This window comes from Furipterus horrens, unplaced genomic scaffold (assembly GCF_987537825.1).
Source record: "Furipterus horrens unplaced genomic scaffold, mFurHor1.1.pri manual_scaffold_2, whole genome shotgun sequence".
NCBI lineage: Eukaryota > Metazoa > Chordata > Mammalia > Chiroptera > Furipteridae > Furipterus > Furipterus horrens.
In genome coordinates this window covers 35,185,681-35,202,844 of record NW_028327172.1, presented here as the reverse complement: position 1 = coordinate 35,202,844, position 17,164 = coordinate 35,185,681, and the positions used below count along the sequence as shown (strand labels likewise).

The 17,164-nt window shown below is 40.1% G+C and overlaps 1 protein-coding gene across 2 annotated transcripts; it reads right to left on the bottom strand.

Annotated features, from left to right (window-relative positions):
- Positions 1-348: 348 nt before the first annotated feature.
- CYP2R1 (cytochrome P450 family 2 subfamily R member 1) lies at positions 349-16,660 on the bottom strand. Of its 2 annotated transcripts, XM_090267648.1 has the most exons (6): positions 16,398-16,660; positions 8,825-8,966; positions 5,463-6,095; positions 4,555-4,884; positions 3,586-3,706; positions 349-589 (listed from the first exon to the last, which is right to left on the bottom strand). In XM_090267648.1, exons 1-6 carry the CDS (start codon positions 16,620-16,622, stop codon positions 481-483), a joined length of 1,560 nt encoding a protein of 519 aa, XP_090123774.1. In that variant the 5' UTR covers positions 16,623-16,660; the 3' UTR covers positions 349-480. The 2 variants fall into 2 exon arrangements, with proteins under 2 accessions (XP_090123774.1, XP_090123775.1); XM_090267649.1 differs by lacking the exon at positions 349-589 and having other exon boundaries at positions 3,092-3,706.
- Between the last annotated feature and the right edge of the window lie 504 nt (positions 16,661-17,164).

The window sequence follows — 17,164 nt, the reverse complement described above, 5'->3', positions numbered from 1 at the left end:
GTTTTTATTCTATATTATATATAAATGGATACAATTGCTGGTATATAATCAAAACTTTAATGAATGAAAGGCAAACACACTAAGATATCTCACTTTCACCCCATCTCATCTACCCTTTTCTCTCAGTCTCTTAGAAATCAGCATTTTCATTAGTTTCCCATTAATCTAATCAGTGCTTTTTATTCAAATACAAGTGTATAGTGTGCATTTATACATAAGCATTCTTATTCCCCCGTCATACAAAAAAAGGAACATATTTTATACACCGTTCTTTGTATTCATTATCTAATGCTAAGAAATCACCCCAAAACATCCTGGTAGTTATCATTTATTATGGTTTTTGTCAGGAGTCCATGCTTGGCTGAGCAGTTCTTGCTCAGGATGTCTCATGAGATCACAACCCACTGCTTGCTGGGTCTGTAGGCACCTGAAGGCTTGGGAAAAATCTACTTCCAAAGTGGTTCGTTACACGGTTGGCAATTAAATCTTGGCAATTTGTGGCAGTCCTAGGTTTCTCTCCATGTGGGCTCTCCACAGGGCTGCCTGGATGTCATCATGGCCTGGTGACTGGCTTCCCCCAGAACGATCACTGAGAGAGACCAAGGTAAAAGGTTGCAATGCTTGTAGACAGGCCTGAGAAGTCTCACAACATCACATTCAGCTGGTCACACAGACCAGCCCTGATTCACAAGGCTGTGTGCACCAGGTGATGATCATTGCAGGTTTTTTGGAGGCTGGCTACCGCGTTCTGTATATTGGTTTTTCTGTTTTTTGTTTTAACATGATTTATCCTGGAGATCTCTCCATATCACTACATAGAAAACTTCCTCATCCTTTACAGAGCTGTACAGTATTCTGTTGCAGGACATACCATAGTTTATTCTATCATTCTTCTGTTGGTACAGGAGCTGCTTCTGTTTTATTTTGCTTTGCTATTGTAAATGCATCAGTGAGTAACCTGGCACTTACGTCCCTCATTATGTGTTCAAGTTTATCTGCAGGGGAAATTCCTAAGAATATAAATTGTTCAGTCAAAAGATGAATATATTTGTTGTATTTTTTTTTTGACAGAATTTGCCAAATTCCCTTCCGTAGAAAATGTGACTTTGCACTTTCATCAGCCATTATGAAAGTTCATGTTTTATTTAGCACAACCTTGCCAATAGCATGTTGTCAACTTCCAGAGTTTTTGCCAATATGAGAGATGAGGTATGTTATCTCACTAAAGTTTACATTTGCATTTCTTTTATGAAAAATGTTTAGTTATTTCTTTAGGGGTTTAAAATGTGAAATATGTGTATATGAATTGTCTGTGTCCATTGACCAATGTTTTCTAATGCAGTGTTAAACCTTTTCTTCTGTATTCTTATGATGTTAAGGAGATTCGCCCTTTGTTTGTGATAAGATTTGCATATTTCTTCCCAGTTTGTTTCCACTTATGGTGTTGTTTGCCTTGTAGAATATTTACGTTGTCATTTTTTGCTGTGTTATATTCTGTAATAGTACACAGCTATAGAAAGGATGAGGAAGTTTTCTATGTAGTGATGTGGAGAGATCCCAGGGTAAATCATTTAAACAAAACAAAAACAGGAAAACCAACATACAGAATGTGGAACCAGCTTCTAAAAATGTACCAATTTTCTTTTATGAGTTCTGGATTTTGAGTTATAGTTGGAAAGGCTTCCTCATTCCAAAGTTAAAAAAGGAATTCACTCATGCTTTCTAGCACTTTTATAGCTTTGTTTTATATAAACTTTTGAGCCATTGGTAGTATATTAAAGCACATGCTATGAGAGATGCAGTCAAATTTTTAACTGTTCCAAATAACTACAGAGTAGTCCCAACACAATACCATTTATTAAAAAGCCCATCTTTGTTCCACTGACTTGATATTCTTCTTTTTATTTGACTTTCTTTTCTATTCCATTTTTCTATGTATTCATGCCATTCTTACACTATTTTAATTTGCAAGCTTTTAAAGTACATATATTTCAATACCTATGGGGCTGAAACCTCCACACCGCTTTTCTTTCTGTGGCTATTCATTTACCTCTTCATGCAAATTTTAGAAACGGCATGTCTAGTTCAATGGAAAACAAAAACAAAACACCCCAAACCCTGCTCACATTAAATGTATACGTTAGGCCCTATGGGACACAAAGAACATCTGAAAATCTCCCTTATTTTCCCAGAAACAGCCAAGCTCACTCTCCCTACAAGGTAAGCAAATCATGTACTTCCAAGAGCCAGCCTTTAGATAAAGCAAAACTGAGGGATGTAAAGAAACAGGATCTTTGATTACACCAGGGACCACCTAGGTCATACCTACCCTAAAACTGCCACACCACCTCTATATTTCTCATTATTTAGATAAATTCGCAGAGGATTTTTTTTCCCTTTGCAACTAGAAACACCTTAATACATCAGAGATGCAAGGATTCCTGATTTATCCCACAGAAACTTGAAAATTTTCAACAGGTGAGGTCAAGCTAAAGTTAAATTCATAGTTTTAACAGAAGTCATTGTTATGTGCATTTACTCAGAGGCTGCACTATTTATGAGCCAAGTTACAAGAGCATGAATTCTTACTGTACAATTTTAGAAAAATAATATTTTAAAAAAGAAAGCTTAGAAAAATAATATTTTAGAAAAGAAACCTACCACTGGAATATATATACCAGTTTGATCAACACAGTCATGGCTTACAGTTGTTTTCCTGGTATAATTATTAATAGGAATCCCTCACTGTCAAGTTACCCTGGCTCTAAAGCATGTTGTTTGGATTTGAATAGTTTTATCTTTTAGAAAAATGACAGTAATCTAAGAAAATGCCTAAAGATCTCTAAAAGTCAAAAGAATTCAATCTTTAAGCCCTGTGATTGGCTGTGGAAAAAAGTGTTACTAGGGAAAATGTGTCTACAAAGAATCCATTGTTATGTGTTGTTTTTATTTTAAATACATTTTTGTAATATCATATCTATTGAACTGCTGCTTTGGGGATGGATACTCAGGGGTTACAGGGACCGTCAATTGTAGAAAGAATGATGCAATTCTTTTTTTTTTTTAATTTCTTTTTTATTTTTACTCTCACCAGAGGACATTTTTAATTGCTTTCAGAGAGAGAGAGGAAGGGTGAGACAGAACACTGATGTGAGAGAGAAACATTGATTGGTTGCCTCCCATATGCACCCAGAGGGACCTGTATGAGTAGGGCTGAGGGTTCCTAGCGCTCAGCAAGAGGCTGAAAAGTCAGGCTTTGCTTAAAGCTTTCATGGCAAATCTTAGTATCTTATGTAATACCTGTCATGGGCACCTTTGTTTTCCTCCACAGTTAATTCTATCTTAGACGTCGTAAAAGCTTGAAAAATATCATAGCTGATGCTAATTATTGTCTGGTATTGTTTTTCAGTCACATCTGTGTTAATTTGGCTTTATGCTGCTGTGACCTTCATCCAAACACACACACTGATTAAACAAAGTTCGGTTGTGAGGTGAACATACAGCCTTATTCCATACAACAGCATGCGTTCTCAGCGTCTTTCCACACAGACGAGGTAGGGCTGAGGCTGCAATGTCATGCCGAACCTGGGCTGCAGATCTGGAACCAGTTCATCTGGAAAATGCACGTGAAACCGCTGAAGCAAGGCTGTAAAAAAGAGGAACATTTCCATCCGAGCCAGCTGTTCTCCAAGACAATGTCTTCTTCCTAAACAGGAAAAAAAAATAGACATCATTATTATTTTTTTAAATCTACAATATTTACCAAAATTTATGTCTAATATATGGGTGCCATTCAGGAAATCTGGAATTTAAGAAAGTTAGAAGAGGTTATTCTATTAAAGAATTTTCTTAAACTCCAAAGAATAAAAGTTGGCTTTTCATCTCCCAGAGCCTATTTCTTTACCTTCTTTTGTCAGATTATGGACGTTTGTAAATTTAGTAGTCCATCCCCCACTTGCCTTGCACGTTGCAACAGGGCCTAAGGTATGCCATGAAAGATCTAATCAGAAGCGTGACATTTTGTTCTATAGATTCAAGAGAAGATCATTTCATTTCAAATGACTAAATGTGTAGCCTTCCCAAATAAAAGGAAGAGCTTCCAGTCCATCTTCCATGGGTCTTGTGATCTATGTACTTTTTCACCACAGAAGCAATATTTTTGGAGATGAGGTATAATAAACTTGAAGCCAAGAGCACTAGATTCTAGTTTCACTTCAAACTATGAGTCATTCCCTTCCCAGGGTCTCAGTTTCTCAAGCTACTTGTTACTGATTTTCAAGCTCTTGGAGTTATGATTACAGGACAAAAATCCACACACACAAAAAGTTTCAGAAGCCAGAGCTCTCAACCGTTTCTCTCTAGATACTAAATTATTTTGAGTAGAAATATTTGTTAATGAACTCTAATTAAACTCTCCTCTCCTGTAAGAATCAATGCTGTTTTCAGAGTTAGACTATGTAATTCTCCAACAGAATGCTTCAGATTAAGATGTTATAATGATGAACCACCTTACACTTTGTCCTAAAGTTATGCCCCCTGTGAAAGTTCTCTTACCCAGGGAAAATGGAACCAAAGCTTCCTTCTTGGAAAAATATCCACTGCTGTCCAGAAATCGTTCAGGATAGAATATTTCTGGGTCTTTCCAGTATTTTTCATCAAAGTGTACAGAATAAAGATTTGTAATTACTGTTGTGCCTTTAGGAATGGAATAATCACGTACAACTGTATCTTCAGAGGTAGCATGGAAAATCCCTAATGGCACTATATTACAGAATCTTAAAACTTCATGCAAAACTGCCTCAGTGTAAGGCATTTTGCATTTGTCATCCCAAGAAGGCTTCCCACTGGGTCCCATAATTAAATCAATCTCTTTCTGAACTTGTCCTGTCAGAGAAAAAAAGTGTTCAATTTATTATGCAATGCTTAAAAAGTAATATCTAAAATAATTTCCCTTTGGGATAATACAAGGGATAATCTATAATAATAAGTCAATAGAGTATGGGTACATCCAGATTCAGATTTTTCATTGTCCAGGAATTTTATTTAAATATATATACCATATATCTTGTACTGTCAGTAACCAATGCTCCGAGTAACTGTTGTGAAAACCACATTAAGAGTAATAAAAATCAAACAAATCTGAACAGTAAGGCATAACACTTGAATTAAAACAACCAGGCTTCAGGTCCCAGCTCTGCCACCTCCAGTGAATGAGGTTGGGCACATCAGCCACTCACTCTTTTCCCTCACTTATAAAATAGGCAATAATAAAACTTATCTCTGAGGTTTTTACATGAATTCTGATAATAGACTTGAAAACTCTTTATAACTACTAAATATTTTTCTTCTTGGCTAACACAGCAGGAGTTCCTAACTAAAATGCTTTGTACCTCGCCAAAGACTTTAAAACACGTGCGAGTCCTAAATGTAAGTTCAGACTTTGAGATCAAGAAACTCCTCACCTTGGATGTTTGGATAAAGGGCCATGAAAAGAATTGCCCACCGTAACACATTGGTTGTAGTTTCGGTTCCAGCAATGATGAGTTCACCCACAGAGAAAATTAGGTTCTCTTTGGAGAAAGTAGATGATGGATCATTTTTACCTTGGTCCATCTCATCTAAGTAAGCATCAACAAAATGCTGGGGTAACTGAGGCTTTCTGTTGATGGAAGCCTTTTCAATAAGCCTGGAGAGAAAACTGTAGACCACAGTGGCATTTCTAAACAGCTGTTGGTGTTTTCCAAAAGGTAAGACACCAATCCACGGAAAGGCATTATACAGGAAGACAGATGCACTGGCAGCGAGTTCCACATTTTCACTAAATAACTCAATCATGTGCTGAAAATCAGTGTCTTCATATGTGAATCGTTCTCCAAAAAGGATCAGATTGGTTATGTTTGAAACAGCATTTGTTATTAGTTGTTTAAAGTCAAAAGGTCTGCCTTTGTATGTTTCAACAGCATCAATGAGAAATTTGGTTTCTTCTAAAATTTTAGATTCAAAAGACTTTTGGCCATATCCAAAATACCGAAAGCTGTTTACAGCTAATCTTCTGTGATCAACCCATCCTCGGCCATATTTGGAATTGAGTAAGCCTGGAAAAAAAAAGTAAAAAAAACTTATCATTCCTACATCCCTGTATCTAACAGCAAAAGAGGCTATGGAGAGGGAGAAAAAAGATGGTTAATCATTCTTCTCCAAATTATCTTTCTATAAAGCTAAAACTAGACCCAGTGGATAAGCCCTGTTTTCTACCACTCATTAGCCATAAAATATTATAAACATAAAAATTTGTCTACCTATTATCTGGGGGAAGGCAGAAAAGATCTATAATTCTCCCACCATAAGAAAGTGGACAGTCATGTATAATCCAGCCTGGGTGAAGTAGGCCCAGGTGACTTTATTATCCATCTTTTACTAAAAGCCTAATTTACAAAAAAACAAATGACTGCGTGTTCTGTGGGCAAAATTATATTTTGGAATAAACAAACACCTGAGAATCATATTTCTAGAATTAGAAATTTTCTGCTTTAAGAGACTAGATTTTAGAATACAAATTTCCTCCTGTTAAAGGCAAATGTTGCCTAAGATAACTCTGGCAGAGAAAGGCAAGGGTGGGCTGAATGAGGTGTTAATGTAGTAAAAATACTCAAGCAAAAAAGAGAACACTATGGCTAAATGCTTGTGTCCCCACAAAATTCATGTGTTGAAGCCTAACCCCAGTGTAATGATATTAGGAGGTTGGGCCTCTGGAGGTGATTAGGACATGAGGGTAGACCTCCCTTGAATGGGATAAGCACCCTTATAAGAGGGACAGAGAAGAGGTGATTACTCTCAGCCATGTGAGGATACAGGAAGAAAGTAGCTGTTTACAAGTCTGGAAGCAGGCTCTTTTCAGACACCAGATCTGGTGGTGCCTTGATTTTGACTTCGCAGCCTCCAGCTCTGTGAGAATAATGATTGTGCAATAATATTTTAACCTGGAGTTGTGCAGCAATCTTATATTCCTATATTTCATTCTCTTTCCAGACTCCCAGGTAATTATTCATTCAACAAACACTCATTCAACACGTATTTATGGATAACCTACTATGTTCCAGGCAGCGTTGTAAGTATCACAGATATATCAGTGAGCAAAAGAGGCAAAAGATCCCTACTCTCATGGACCTTACATACTAGAGAGGAGAGGCAAATGAACAAATAAATTATACCATAAGGAAGCAGATATAGGGTGGTCAGGGAGAGTCTCACTGAGGTGACATAAATGAAGACATAGTCAAGCAGCTATCTGGGGAAAGATCACCGCTGGCATGGGGGACAGCTAATCTAATGCAAAGGCATTGAGATGACAGCAAGCCCTATGGAAACATATACGTGTGCACTACCTGTACAGAAGGTACAGCAGAGCCTTTTTACAACCCTTATTGACCAAGTAGTATGCTTGGGCAACTTTCCCCCCAAGAGTGGACTAATGGCGCCTCTGATTTCTCAGTTCCAAGTTCAATGCATGCGTATCTTAAAATAACACACACGGTTTTCTACCTATTTTTCTTTTACTATTTTTTGAAAACCTTAAGTTCAATCCTTATTTTATCTTTATTTATTATAAAATATCAAACTATAAATTTATAGCTTTAAAAATATATAATACATATTTTACCCCAAATATTATTCTAAGCACATCATCTTTTATTTTCATAATTTCTTTAAAGGTCTTCTGTTATAATTGTGGTATAATTTCTTCTTTTGCCTAATTAGAATTTAGAAAATTATTTCAGAGTCTGGAAATTTGAATTTTATTTATATTATTGCTTTCAAGTATCATTATACTCTGGCCTAAGAATTTGGCATTAAAAAACTAGTATTTTCTTTGCATTAGTTGATTTGCTTTGTGATGTAATATATAGTTTTTATTTTTTCTTTTCAATCAATATCTTTTTAGTTTATCTAATCAAGGTAGTTTTAAGTTTTTCTTTAAAAGCAAATGTGGCCTTAGCTGGTGTAGCTCAGTAGATTGAGTGCCAGCCTGTGAACCAAAGGATCGCCAGTTCAATTCTCAGGGCACATGCCTGGGTTTCGGGCCAGGTTCCCAGCTGTGTGCATGTGAGAGACAACCACACATTGATGTTTCTCTCTCTCTCTTTCTCCCCCCGCCTCTAAAAATAAATACATAAAATCTTATTTAAAAAATAAAAGTAAGTGTGAAGCTCTCATTAAATGGAGAAATTTTGAGCCCTGGACAGGTGGTGCAATTGATTAGAGCATTGTCCTGATATGCCAAGGTTTGATTACTAGTTAAGAAAGGCTGCTTCATGTTCTATAATCTTATAAGTAAAATTATAGTAAAAATGTCACCAAGAACACAAGACTGGCTTCAAAAGGCACTTTTGATTCAAGTGTGCATGCACATGTATGTATTCCTAACTTGTTTCTCAAAACCTGCACTTATTAGTAAGTGCTAATTCTTTAAAACATTATTTACAATATTTATTAGAACTCAATTACAATAGTAGAATTAGCACGCACAGGTCTAAAATACAGGGGTGGGCAAAAGTATTATATGGAAAACAATACAATAAATAATATAAGAATAAGCTATTTCATGGACTCACAACTATAAATCTACATTTGTTCCCCCCCGCCATATGACAGTAATGCAGGTTGAAAGTCCTCAAATACTAGTCTGTAGCTTAAATTGATTAAGTAATACTTTCCTGCTAATCAATACAATAGAATCAAAACTCTATGTGCTGAATTTACATAAAATAATAAATGTGATTTAAAATAGTTTAGTAAGTCACTAAAAAGGTGAAAATAAACCTACCTCCCATTTTTGTCATCTTCACGAATAAAGGTAGACATGGCCTGTCTGCAAAAATTTCACTTTGATGAACAAGGCACTCCTTTACTACATCATAGCCATTTAGAACCACAGCTGATATACCTCCAAGATCTAAACTGAAGATCTTTGAGAAGAAAAGAAAAACAGCATTTAAATGACAATGTATGGAGAAATAGAACCATGGAAATTAACATATACTAAGCCAGCTCTCCCAGATTTGTTACTTCCCTGAAAATGTAGGCACTTATTACTCAACTGACAATGTTTAGCATGCCTTCTTTCTACAAGGCATATCAAACACTATGATTTCATTATGCATTCAATGACTGAAGACAATGTTTTAAATGGTATAATTGAAGGCCTGGGTTCTAATTTAAGCTCTGCCATTAAACAGATATAAGACCCTGCACAGAACCCTTTAACCTTTTTGGGTGTCAGGGTTGTCATAGAAAATACGGTACTTGACTTAGATACTCTTTTAAGATTCATTCCAACTCAAAAACATTCAATGATATCTAGGAATTTCTTTTTATTACCAAGATGAATGGGAAAGCAGCACCATCTACAAATCCTTGATACTCCAGACTTAGGTAGGGAAGGGGATTGTCAAAGGCATAAGAGACAACTTTGAAGTATAAACATATTGTAACTAGGCCCATTTGTATTTGTGTCCCCGAATCCCATGAAGTTAACAAAGAGGGCCCTAAGGGAATATGACCTGGGAAGACATGGTCAAAATAACAAAAATTAAAGAGAGTAAATTTGAAGATCTAATTGACTTTATTGAATGATTCATCTAGCAAGCAGAAAAGAGCTCCAAAGAGCTGTAGGAAACAGAAGGCTTTTAAAGGCAGAGAGGAAGTGAGAAAATAATTGTTTCAGGGAAAGTCTCTCTCCTAAGGGGAACAAAGAAGTCTATCCAGTAGTTATCTAACTAGTGCTGAACAGGTAATTTCACGTTGACTAGTCAAAGGTTACATTCCTGGAGGAAGTTGAAACTGCAGTTAACTTAGGTACTAAGTCCTGGTTTGCTGACTTGGGGTTTTAGCACAGGTGACTCCATTTGGGCTTGCTGTCTCCTTTTAACAGCACTCACCACACAGGCACCGGGGGCTAGCCCTCAGCTAAGAGGAAGGCAAGAGGAAATACCCATGCAATGCCTTGCTGGAGCTTCTCATGTGCTTTACCTCCGGTTCACTTACAATGTCACAGCTTTAGAGTCCATTCTAGCAAGGCCCACAAGGGACTAGTCCAGTGAGAGGAGAGTGCGGCCTTATGAGTGGAATGCAAAGAGTGCTTATCCCCATCCTCTGAGGAGTTGGCTGAGAGATATTTTAGAGCCAAAACACTGAGTTAAGCCTCATCTCTGCAAACAAAACCAAACAAGAGGCTTGGCAGAGAACAGAAGTTCAGCAGAAGTAGTTCTAGCAGCAATAGTGATGAACAGCTCCCAGTAGTAACAGAATCAACCATCTGAGCAATGGAGCCTTTGGCACAAGAATAGGCCCTGCCAACTGAGTAGCAGGTACATCGCAACCCTTGGGGAAGGAGCATGGACTGCCTGCCACAAGCAGTGGTATTTTCAAAAGAAGCAGCGTTAAGAGTTTCAGCTGAGCAAAGGTGGGACTTTTTTGGTTCCCAAAGCAGTCATGAAATGGTCTGAAAAGAGCATTTACCCAGAAGTATAACTTTAGCAGATTTAAAGGAAAAACTCCTCCTCTGTGTCTCCTCTACTCTCAATACTCTACTACACTTCTGACACCAGATGTGTGGCTTTTCCACACATCAAGCAATTCTGGGACAACAGCAGGGTGTCCTACAATTTAACTCAATTCCGATACTATCTATCTGGAGACTGTGAGGTTCCATATATTAAGGGATCAGTGCTGTTCTGCCCGATGTGGCTCAGTGGATTGAGTGTTGGCCTGTGAACTGAAAGGTTGCTTGTTCAATTCTCAGTCAGGACGCATGCCTGGGTTGTGGACCTGGTCCCCGGTTGGAAGCATGTGAGAGGCATCTGATCTCTGTTTTTCTTGCACGTCAGTGTTTCTCTCCCTCTCTTTCTCCCTCCCTTCCCCTCTCTCTAAAAAATAAAATCTTTAAAAAAGAGAGAGAGATAGAGAGATCAGTGCCACAAGAGTTCTCCATCGCTTCAGATACCAATCACAAATCCAGGGTGTTACCTGTGCTTCTGACCAACAGGCTATAAATCAAAGGTTTGCATGACCTTCTGCTCAAGTTCAATTAATTTGCTAGAGTGGTTCACAGAACTCAGGGAAATATTTTACTTACTAGGTTACAGCTTTATTATAAAAGGATGTAACTAAGGAACAGCCACATGGAAGAGATGCATAGAGCAAGGTATGGGAGAGGGTGGGAAGCCTCCATGTCCTCTCCAGACATGCTACCCTCTGCTCAGCTCCGTGTGTTCACCAACATGGAAGCTCTGCCAACTCTGTAATTTGAGGATTTTTATGGACATTTTATTACCTAGGAGTGATCAATTAGATCACTGACTATTGGTGACTGATTCAACTTCCAGCCCTTCTCCCCTCATCAGAGGTAAGGGGAAGGGATAGGGCTGGAAATTCCAATGCTCTAATCCCGATTCGTTCTCTGAAAAACAAGCTCTCATTCTTTGAACTTTCTAAAAATTACCTCATTAACATAAACTCAGGTGTGGTTGAAAGGGAGTTGTTATGAATAAGAAAAGAGATGCCTTTATCACACTTAAGACTTAGGAAACTCCAAGGGCTTTAGGAGCAATGTGTCAGTTAAGAGACAAAGACCAAAATATATATTTCTCATTATGAATCGCCATATCACAGTAGAGATAATAAAAGGGTGCCGCTAGTGAATAGGTAATGGTCCTGATGCAGGATGAAAACAGACTGATGATTTCACAAGGACAGCAAAAGACCCTGGGATTGAAAACTCTGTTAATATGAAGCAGAACAAACAGGAGTCATATTTCAGGATACACTGTCAGGCGGTGGACGCTAGGGATTACAAAAACCAAGGAGGAGCCATGATTGAGAAAGCTGTTATACAACTCACATTTACTCAAAAACTTGAAATGTCCCTGTATTTGAGGGTAAAACTGGGGGAATTGTCATTAGAACTAGCATCTACCTCGCTGCTGTGGCTCAGTGGATTGAGCATCAGCCTGCGAACCAAGTGTCGCTGGTTCAATTCCCAGTCAGGGCACATGACTAGGTTGCACGTCAGGTCCCCAGTTGTGGGCGTGAGTGAGAGGCAACCACACAGTGATATTTCTCTCCCTTTCTCTTTTCCCCTCTCTCTAAAAATAAACAAATAAATTATTTAAAAAAAAAAAGAACTAGTATCTATCCTGTACTAAGCTGTTTTTCAGGACTTCTGGTGAATGTTTGTGTATAAAATTGTGAAAATTTATCCTTATACTTTGACCTATGAAATGATCCAAATTAAGTTTATATGTTCTCTGATTTATTCAATAATTTTTAGTATTATTATGGGCTAGTCATGATGTAGGCAGAGATGGAAAAGAGGAACACATGAATTACTTTCCTTGCTTTCTAGAAGTCAGTCTATGATCTCCAAGTCTCTTTCCCTCCCTCAAACCAGCTCTACCCACAATTTTTCACTGTCTCAAGCTGCTCAGGCCGCAAACTACCCATGAGCTGCCCATGTTGACTCCACCCCCACCCCCCAAACGCACATCACTGCTCAGCAGTCACGTTTCCACTTTCAGAATATAAACAGAATATGACAACTTCCTACCCCTTCTGTCACTGACACTCTAATCCAAGCCACCTTCATTTCTCCCCTATGCTATCACACAGCTTCTTGTCTCTTTACAGGTGATTTTCAACATGGCATACTCCAGTGTCATGGCCTTTGACCTTAATCTCTTGGCCTGGAATGTTCTTCCCCTAGGTTTTCCTATAGCTTGCTCATTCCTTTTCTTTAAGTCTTTGCTCAGATGCCTTCTTTACAGTGAGGCCTGCTCTGACTAGCCCATTTAAAATTTCACCCCTGGGCATTCTCCATTCCCCTTAATTTTGTTGACTTCATACCCTGTACTTTAACATGTTATATAATTTTACTTATTATGTTTATATTGTCCACTTTACCACCTTCCTTCCATCCCCACCTGGTGAGAATGTAAGCTATACACTTTCTGTTTTGTTCGTTGCTATATCTGCACACCTAGGACAGTACAAAGCATAAGACAATTGATAAATACATGTTGAATTAGTGGTGGAGGCATACATTTAAGTAGATTATTACACCACCATGGGTTAAATGCTAATAACAGAAAAATGTGAATAATGCTGTTGATGAAAACTGGTAAGTAATTGCCACGCACTTTACACGGGCTCTTTCCTCATTTAGAATGCCTCTCTTGACTGCCATACTGTCCAAACAATGCCAAGTCTTTAGGGACCATGCTCCATGAAGCCTTTCTTGGTGCATTCTCTCCCTCTCCTTTGAGTCACCACAGCACATGCTTAGAAGTTCCCAGGGCACTTATTTAATACTATCTTGAACCACAAACATTTATATTCATTTTTAAATGATTTTATTTATTTTTAGAGAGAAGGGACAGGAGGAAGAGAGGGAGAGAAACATCTATGCAGGAGAGAAACATCAATCAGTTGCCTCTCACATGCCCCCACCTGGGGACCTGGCCCACAATCCAGGCAGGTGCCCTGATTGGAAATGGAACTGGCAACCTTTTCGTTCACAGGACGGCGCTCAATCCACTTAGCCACACCAGCCAGGCCCAGAATCATTCATATTCTTATCTTCTGTCTGCCTGCTAAATTATAAATGCCTTAGAATAAATGATTTTAAGTCTTCCATCTTTGAACCTTCCATAGAATCATGTTCAGTGCCTTGTACAAAGGTCTCAATAAATGGTTACTATATACAGTGTAAATAAATTAATAAATTGTCACCTCCACTTGCCTTGAAGTAATTATTGTCCTATGTGTATTACCTGAAAATAATCTGTAAAAAAATTTGTTTACCACTTTACTAGCTAGGGAATGCTTCTTGAAATTTGAATTAAGATTAAAGTCACTGCAGAAGCTTATACATTCAGAGTGATCTCCAAGGAAATGTTAATTCTTGATGGGGTACATTTCTATTTCAGATTGCCTTTCAAATAAATGTGTGAGATCTGAGAACTGCTGTCTTCCTTGCAAGAATAATAACGGAAAATTGAATTCACAGACTTCATAAAAGTAGATGTCACTTGAAGTGACTGTCATTTCTCATAAGCAATTTTCACATCCAAGCTTTTTTATACGAGCCCACATCTCCAAATTATAAAGCCATATAGTGTAAAAATAAGATTCCATTTACAAATAAGCCCTATAAATAACTTTCTCCAGCAGTACAGGAGATAATAGTCTCCTCCCACTTCCAAAAAAGGTATAGTACAAATATTATACCTGTATAGTGTATTAACAATCTATACTAACTTTGAGACTGTCAGAATTGAGAAACACCTCTAAGATAGTGGAAGACCTTTAGGGATATTTCACAATGAAGATAAAGATCAAATGCTGCTATAGGTTACACAGTTAATGTTAGATGGTATCTAACCTAAGTCTAAGGCAGCGTCAGACAAACAGTGTCTATATCTTTTTCATTTTTGTTCCTTTCTCTTTTTCCTGTACTCCTCTTGCCTATTAAAAAGTTTAATTTTACCACCTTCAGTAAAGGGTTTTGTAAGGAACCATGGTGGCCTAAAATAGCTGGACCAGCAAAATAAAACCGTTCACTCATGCCAAATTCTTAATTCCATTGAACCAAATCTACCTATCCCAAGATAAGTTTTTCAGCATGTTTCTAATTTGTAATCTATTATGACAGAAGACTTAGACTACCACCTTCCAGAAAAGAATGTTCATTGTAAAAACAGCATTCCTTTTAGTTCAATATTATATATATAAAACACATTGCTATTCTGCAAGACACCATTTCACAAAATTGGTTTAAAAATACGTTTGAATTTGTAGGCCTAATAAATTGTTCTGTAATTAATGACCAAGGACATCAGAATAGCACTTAACTGTTCTCAGTTATTATTTTCATTATGTAAACAAGGAAAATTAAGATTCAAAGACTGAAAGGTCAAATTTTACCTGATGAAAGAGGACAACCTCTAGTCTCATGCTCTCACATCTAACAATTTCTCTGTAATATTATGATGCTTTGTACTAACACAACAGAGATAAAGTATACCAAATGCAAATACTCTCAAATCTTGGAGAACTTGAGGGTGAAAAAAACTAAGAACTTTATTTTTACAGAGAGGGGAAGGGAGAGAGAAAGAGAAGGAGAGAAACATCAAGTGGTTGCCTCTTACAGGCCCCCAACCAGGGACATGGCCTGCAACCCAGGCATGTGCCCTGGCTCGGAATTGAACTGCAATCTTCAGGTTCACAAGCCAGTGCTCAATCCACTGAGCCACACCACTCAGGGCACCTAGACTAATTTTTTTTGAAACCTGGTTTAAATAAGGCTTTAAGCCCCAACCTGAAACACAGCTGCCAAATAGCCCTACTGTCCTGCTCCTTCAAAGCACAACAGTTTGCGGTTGACAATTAGACTGATTTTCTCCCTCTCACTAGACTAACTCCCTGAAATCGGGCTGTGTTGGCCTCCTTCTCCTCCGCATCCCTAGCACCCAGCAACAGTGGTTTGTTGTAGCCCCTGACTTAAGAGTCTCAGGACAACGCAGGTGCGCTCGGTCAGTGCCGGTGCTCCAACTCGTCTGCCTCCTTCTGAGGTCCGGCGCCCTTCCCTTTCCCCTGCCAGCCAGCAGCGGCGAGGCTGTCTGCTGGCCACCGGGCATGCCCAGTGCAGTCTCCTCCTCTGCAACAGGGAGGACCAGCGGTCCTTCCCCGGGCCGGGCCGCTGTAAGCTGAAAGGAGTCCACGTGGGCAGGGTGGCTGGCCCGCAGCAGGCACAGTGCCAGGGTTTGCTAGGAGGTCGCCGCTGGCCCGCCATCACGACGCTGCTCACCCTGAGCGGTAGGACGCCGCCCCCATTTGTAGTCACCCATTCATTCACTCTTCCAGTCCTTTACCAGAGCCCACCTCTCTCTGCGCCAGGGCCTTCCCAGATCCTTGCTAATCCTCACTGCAAAGGCCTAGGCCAGCCGTGCTCAAAGGCAAACATCAAAGAACCTCCTATTCTCTTTTCACTCGGTCCTAGAAGTCGGCGGCCTACTTGGGAAGCCTAGCGTGGGAACCTGAGCCCGAAGTCATTCCACGAGGGCAGAGCCTGCAGGCCCACTGCGCAGGGGCGGGAGCACAACCTCTATGGTTTGCAGTGCAGGCAGATCCCGCGGGGAGTCCGGCGGGTGGGGGTCGCGCCTGGGCGGGGCTCCCCGGGCGGGGGCGTGGCTACGAGGACTTCTCCCGACCCAGGAAGTGGGTTTCTCTCGAAGCACCGGATACCCGGAGTAGGGTACCAACGGGTCCGGGCCAGGAGCGGCCGTCGGCCCACCCAGAATGAAGGCCCGGACCCTCCCTGCCCACGGCCCGTCGGGCTGTACCTCGCCGTACACCTGGCTCTGCTTTTTCATGTAGACATGGGGGAGCTCAGCAGAGGCGGCCAAGGAGAAGATGTTGCCGATGAACGGCAGCCCCCACGGACCCGGGGGAAAGCCCGTCGGCCGCCTCTGCTTCAGCAGCTGGCGGGCCCCTAGCGCGAAGAGCAGCAGGAAGAGCGCGCCGCCCAGTGCTGCGGCGCACGCCTCAGTTCCGCGAGGGTCCCACATGGCCGGAGCCGGGGCCTGCGAACCCCCGCCGCCGTGGGGCTGGGCCTGCCCCTACTCCGCTGCACCCTATTGGCCCGCTACTCTGAGGTCCCGCCCCAGTTTCAGGGTCATTGGCCCCTCGGGTCAGTTACCTCTGTCTTTCCTGTCAGAGTTCGTGGGTGGGGGTGGGTGCGGCTCGCTGGCTCTGGGCGAGCACCAGCCGGGCTGGCTGACATTGAGCCTGGAGGCCTTTTGCAGGTGTTGACATCAGGGCATTGATGACTAGTCAGTTCAGAGCATGCCTCCGTCGCGACTAGCCTGTTCTGAGGGTCTTTTTAGGAAGCAGGTCTGCGTATTTCAAACTAGAAAAACGGGAGTTTATCAACACTGCGGTCTTTAGCCGAACATGATAATCTTTAGAATCTCCACTAGAGAATTGATCTAGCAATATAAAAAATAACGTAACTACTCATCTGTTTATTCCTCCTGTTTCGAGGCATTTTTGTGTGTGACTCCTTGAAAGATGTGGTTACGCAATATTTAGGTAATCTGAGTTAATTACA

Bases quoted from the DNA above. Each gene is read 5' to 3' on its own strand.
- CYP2R1 (XM_090267648.1), bottom strand. From the start codon at position 16,622: ATGTGGGACCCTCGCGGAACTGAGGCGTGCGCCGCAGCACTGGGCGGC. The intron at 4,885-5,462 runs GTGAGGAGTTTC...TTTCTCTGACAG, and splicing joins CCTTTATCCAAACATCCAAG to GACAAGTTCAGAAAGAGATT. The intron at 590-3,585 runs GTTCGGCATGAC...GGTCTCTCTCAG, and splicing joins GTTCCAGATCTGCAGCCCAG to TGATCGTTCTGGGGGAAGCC.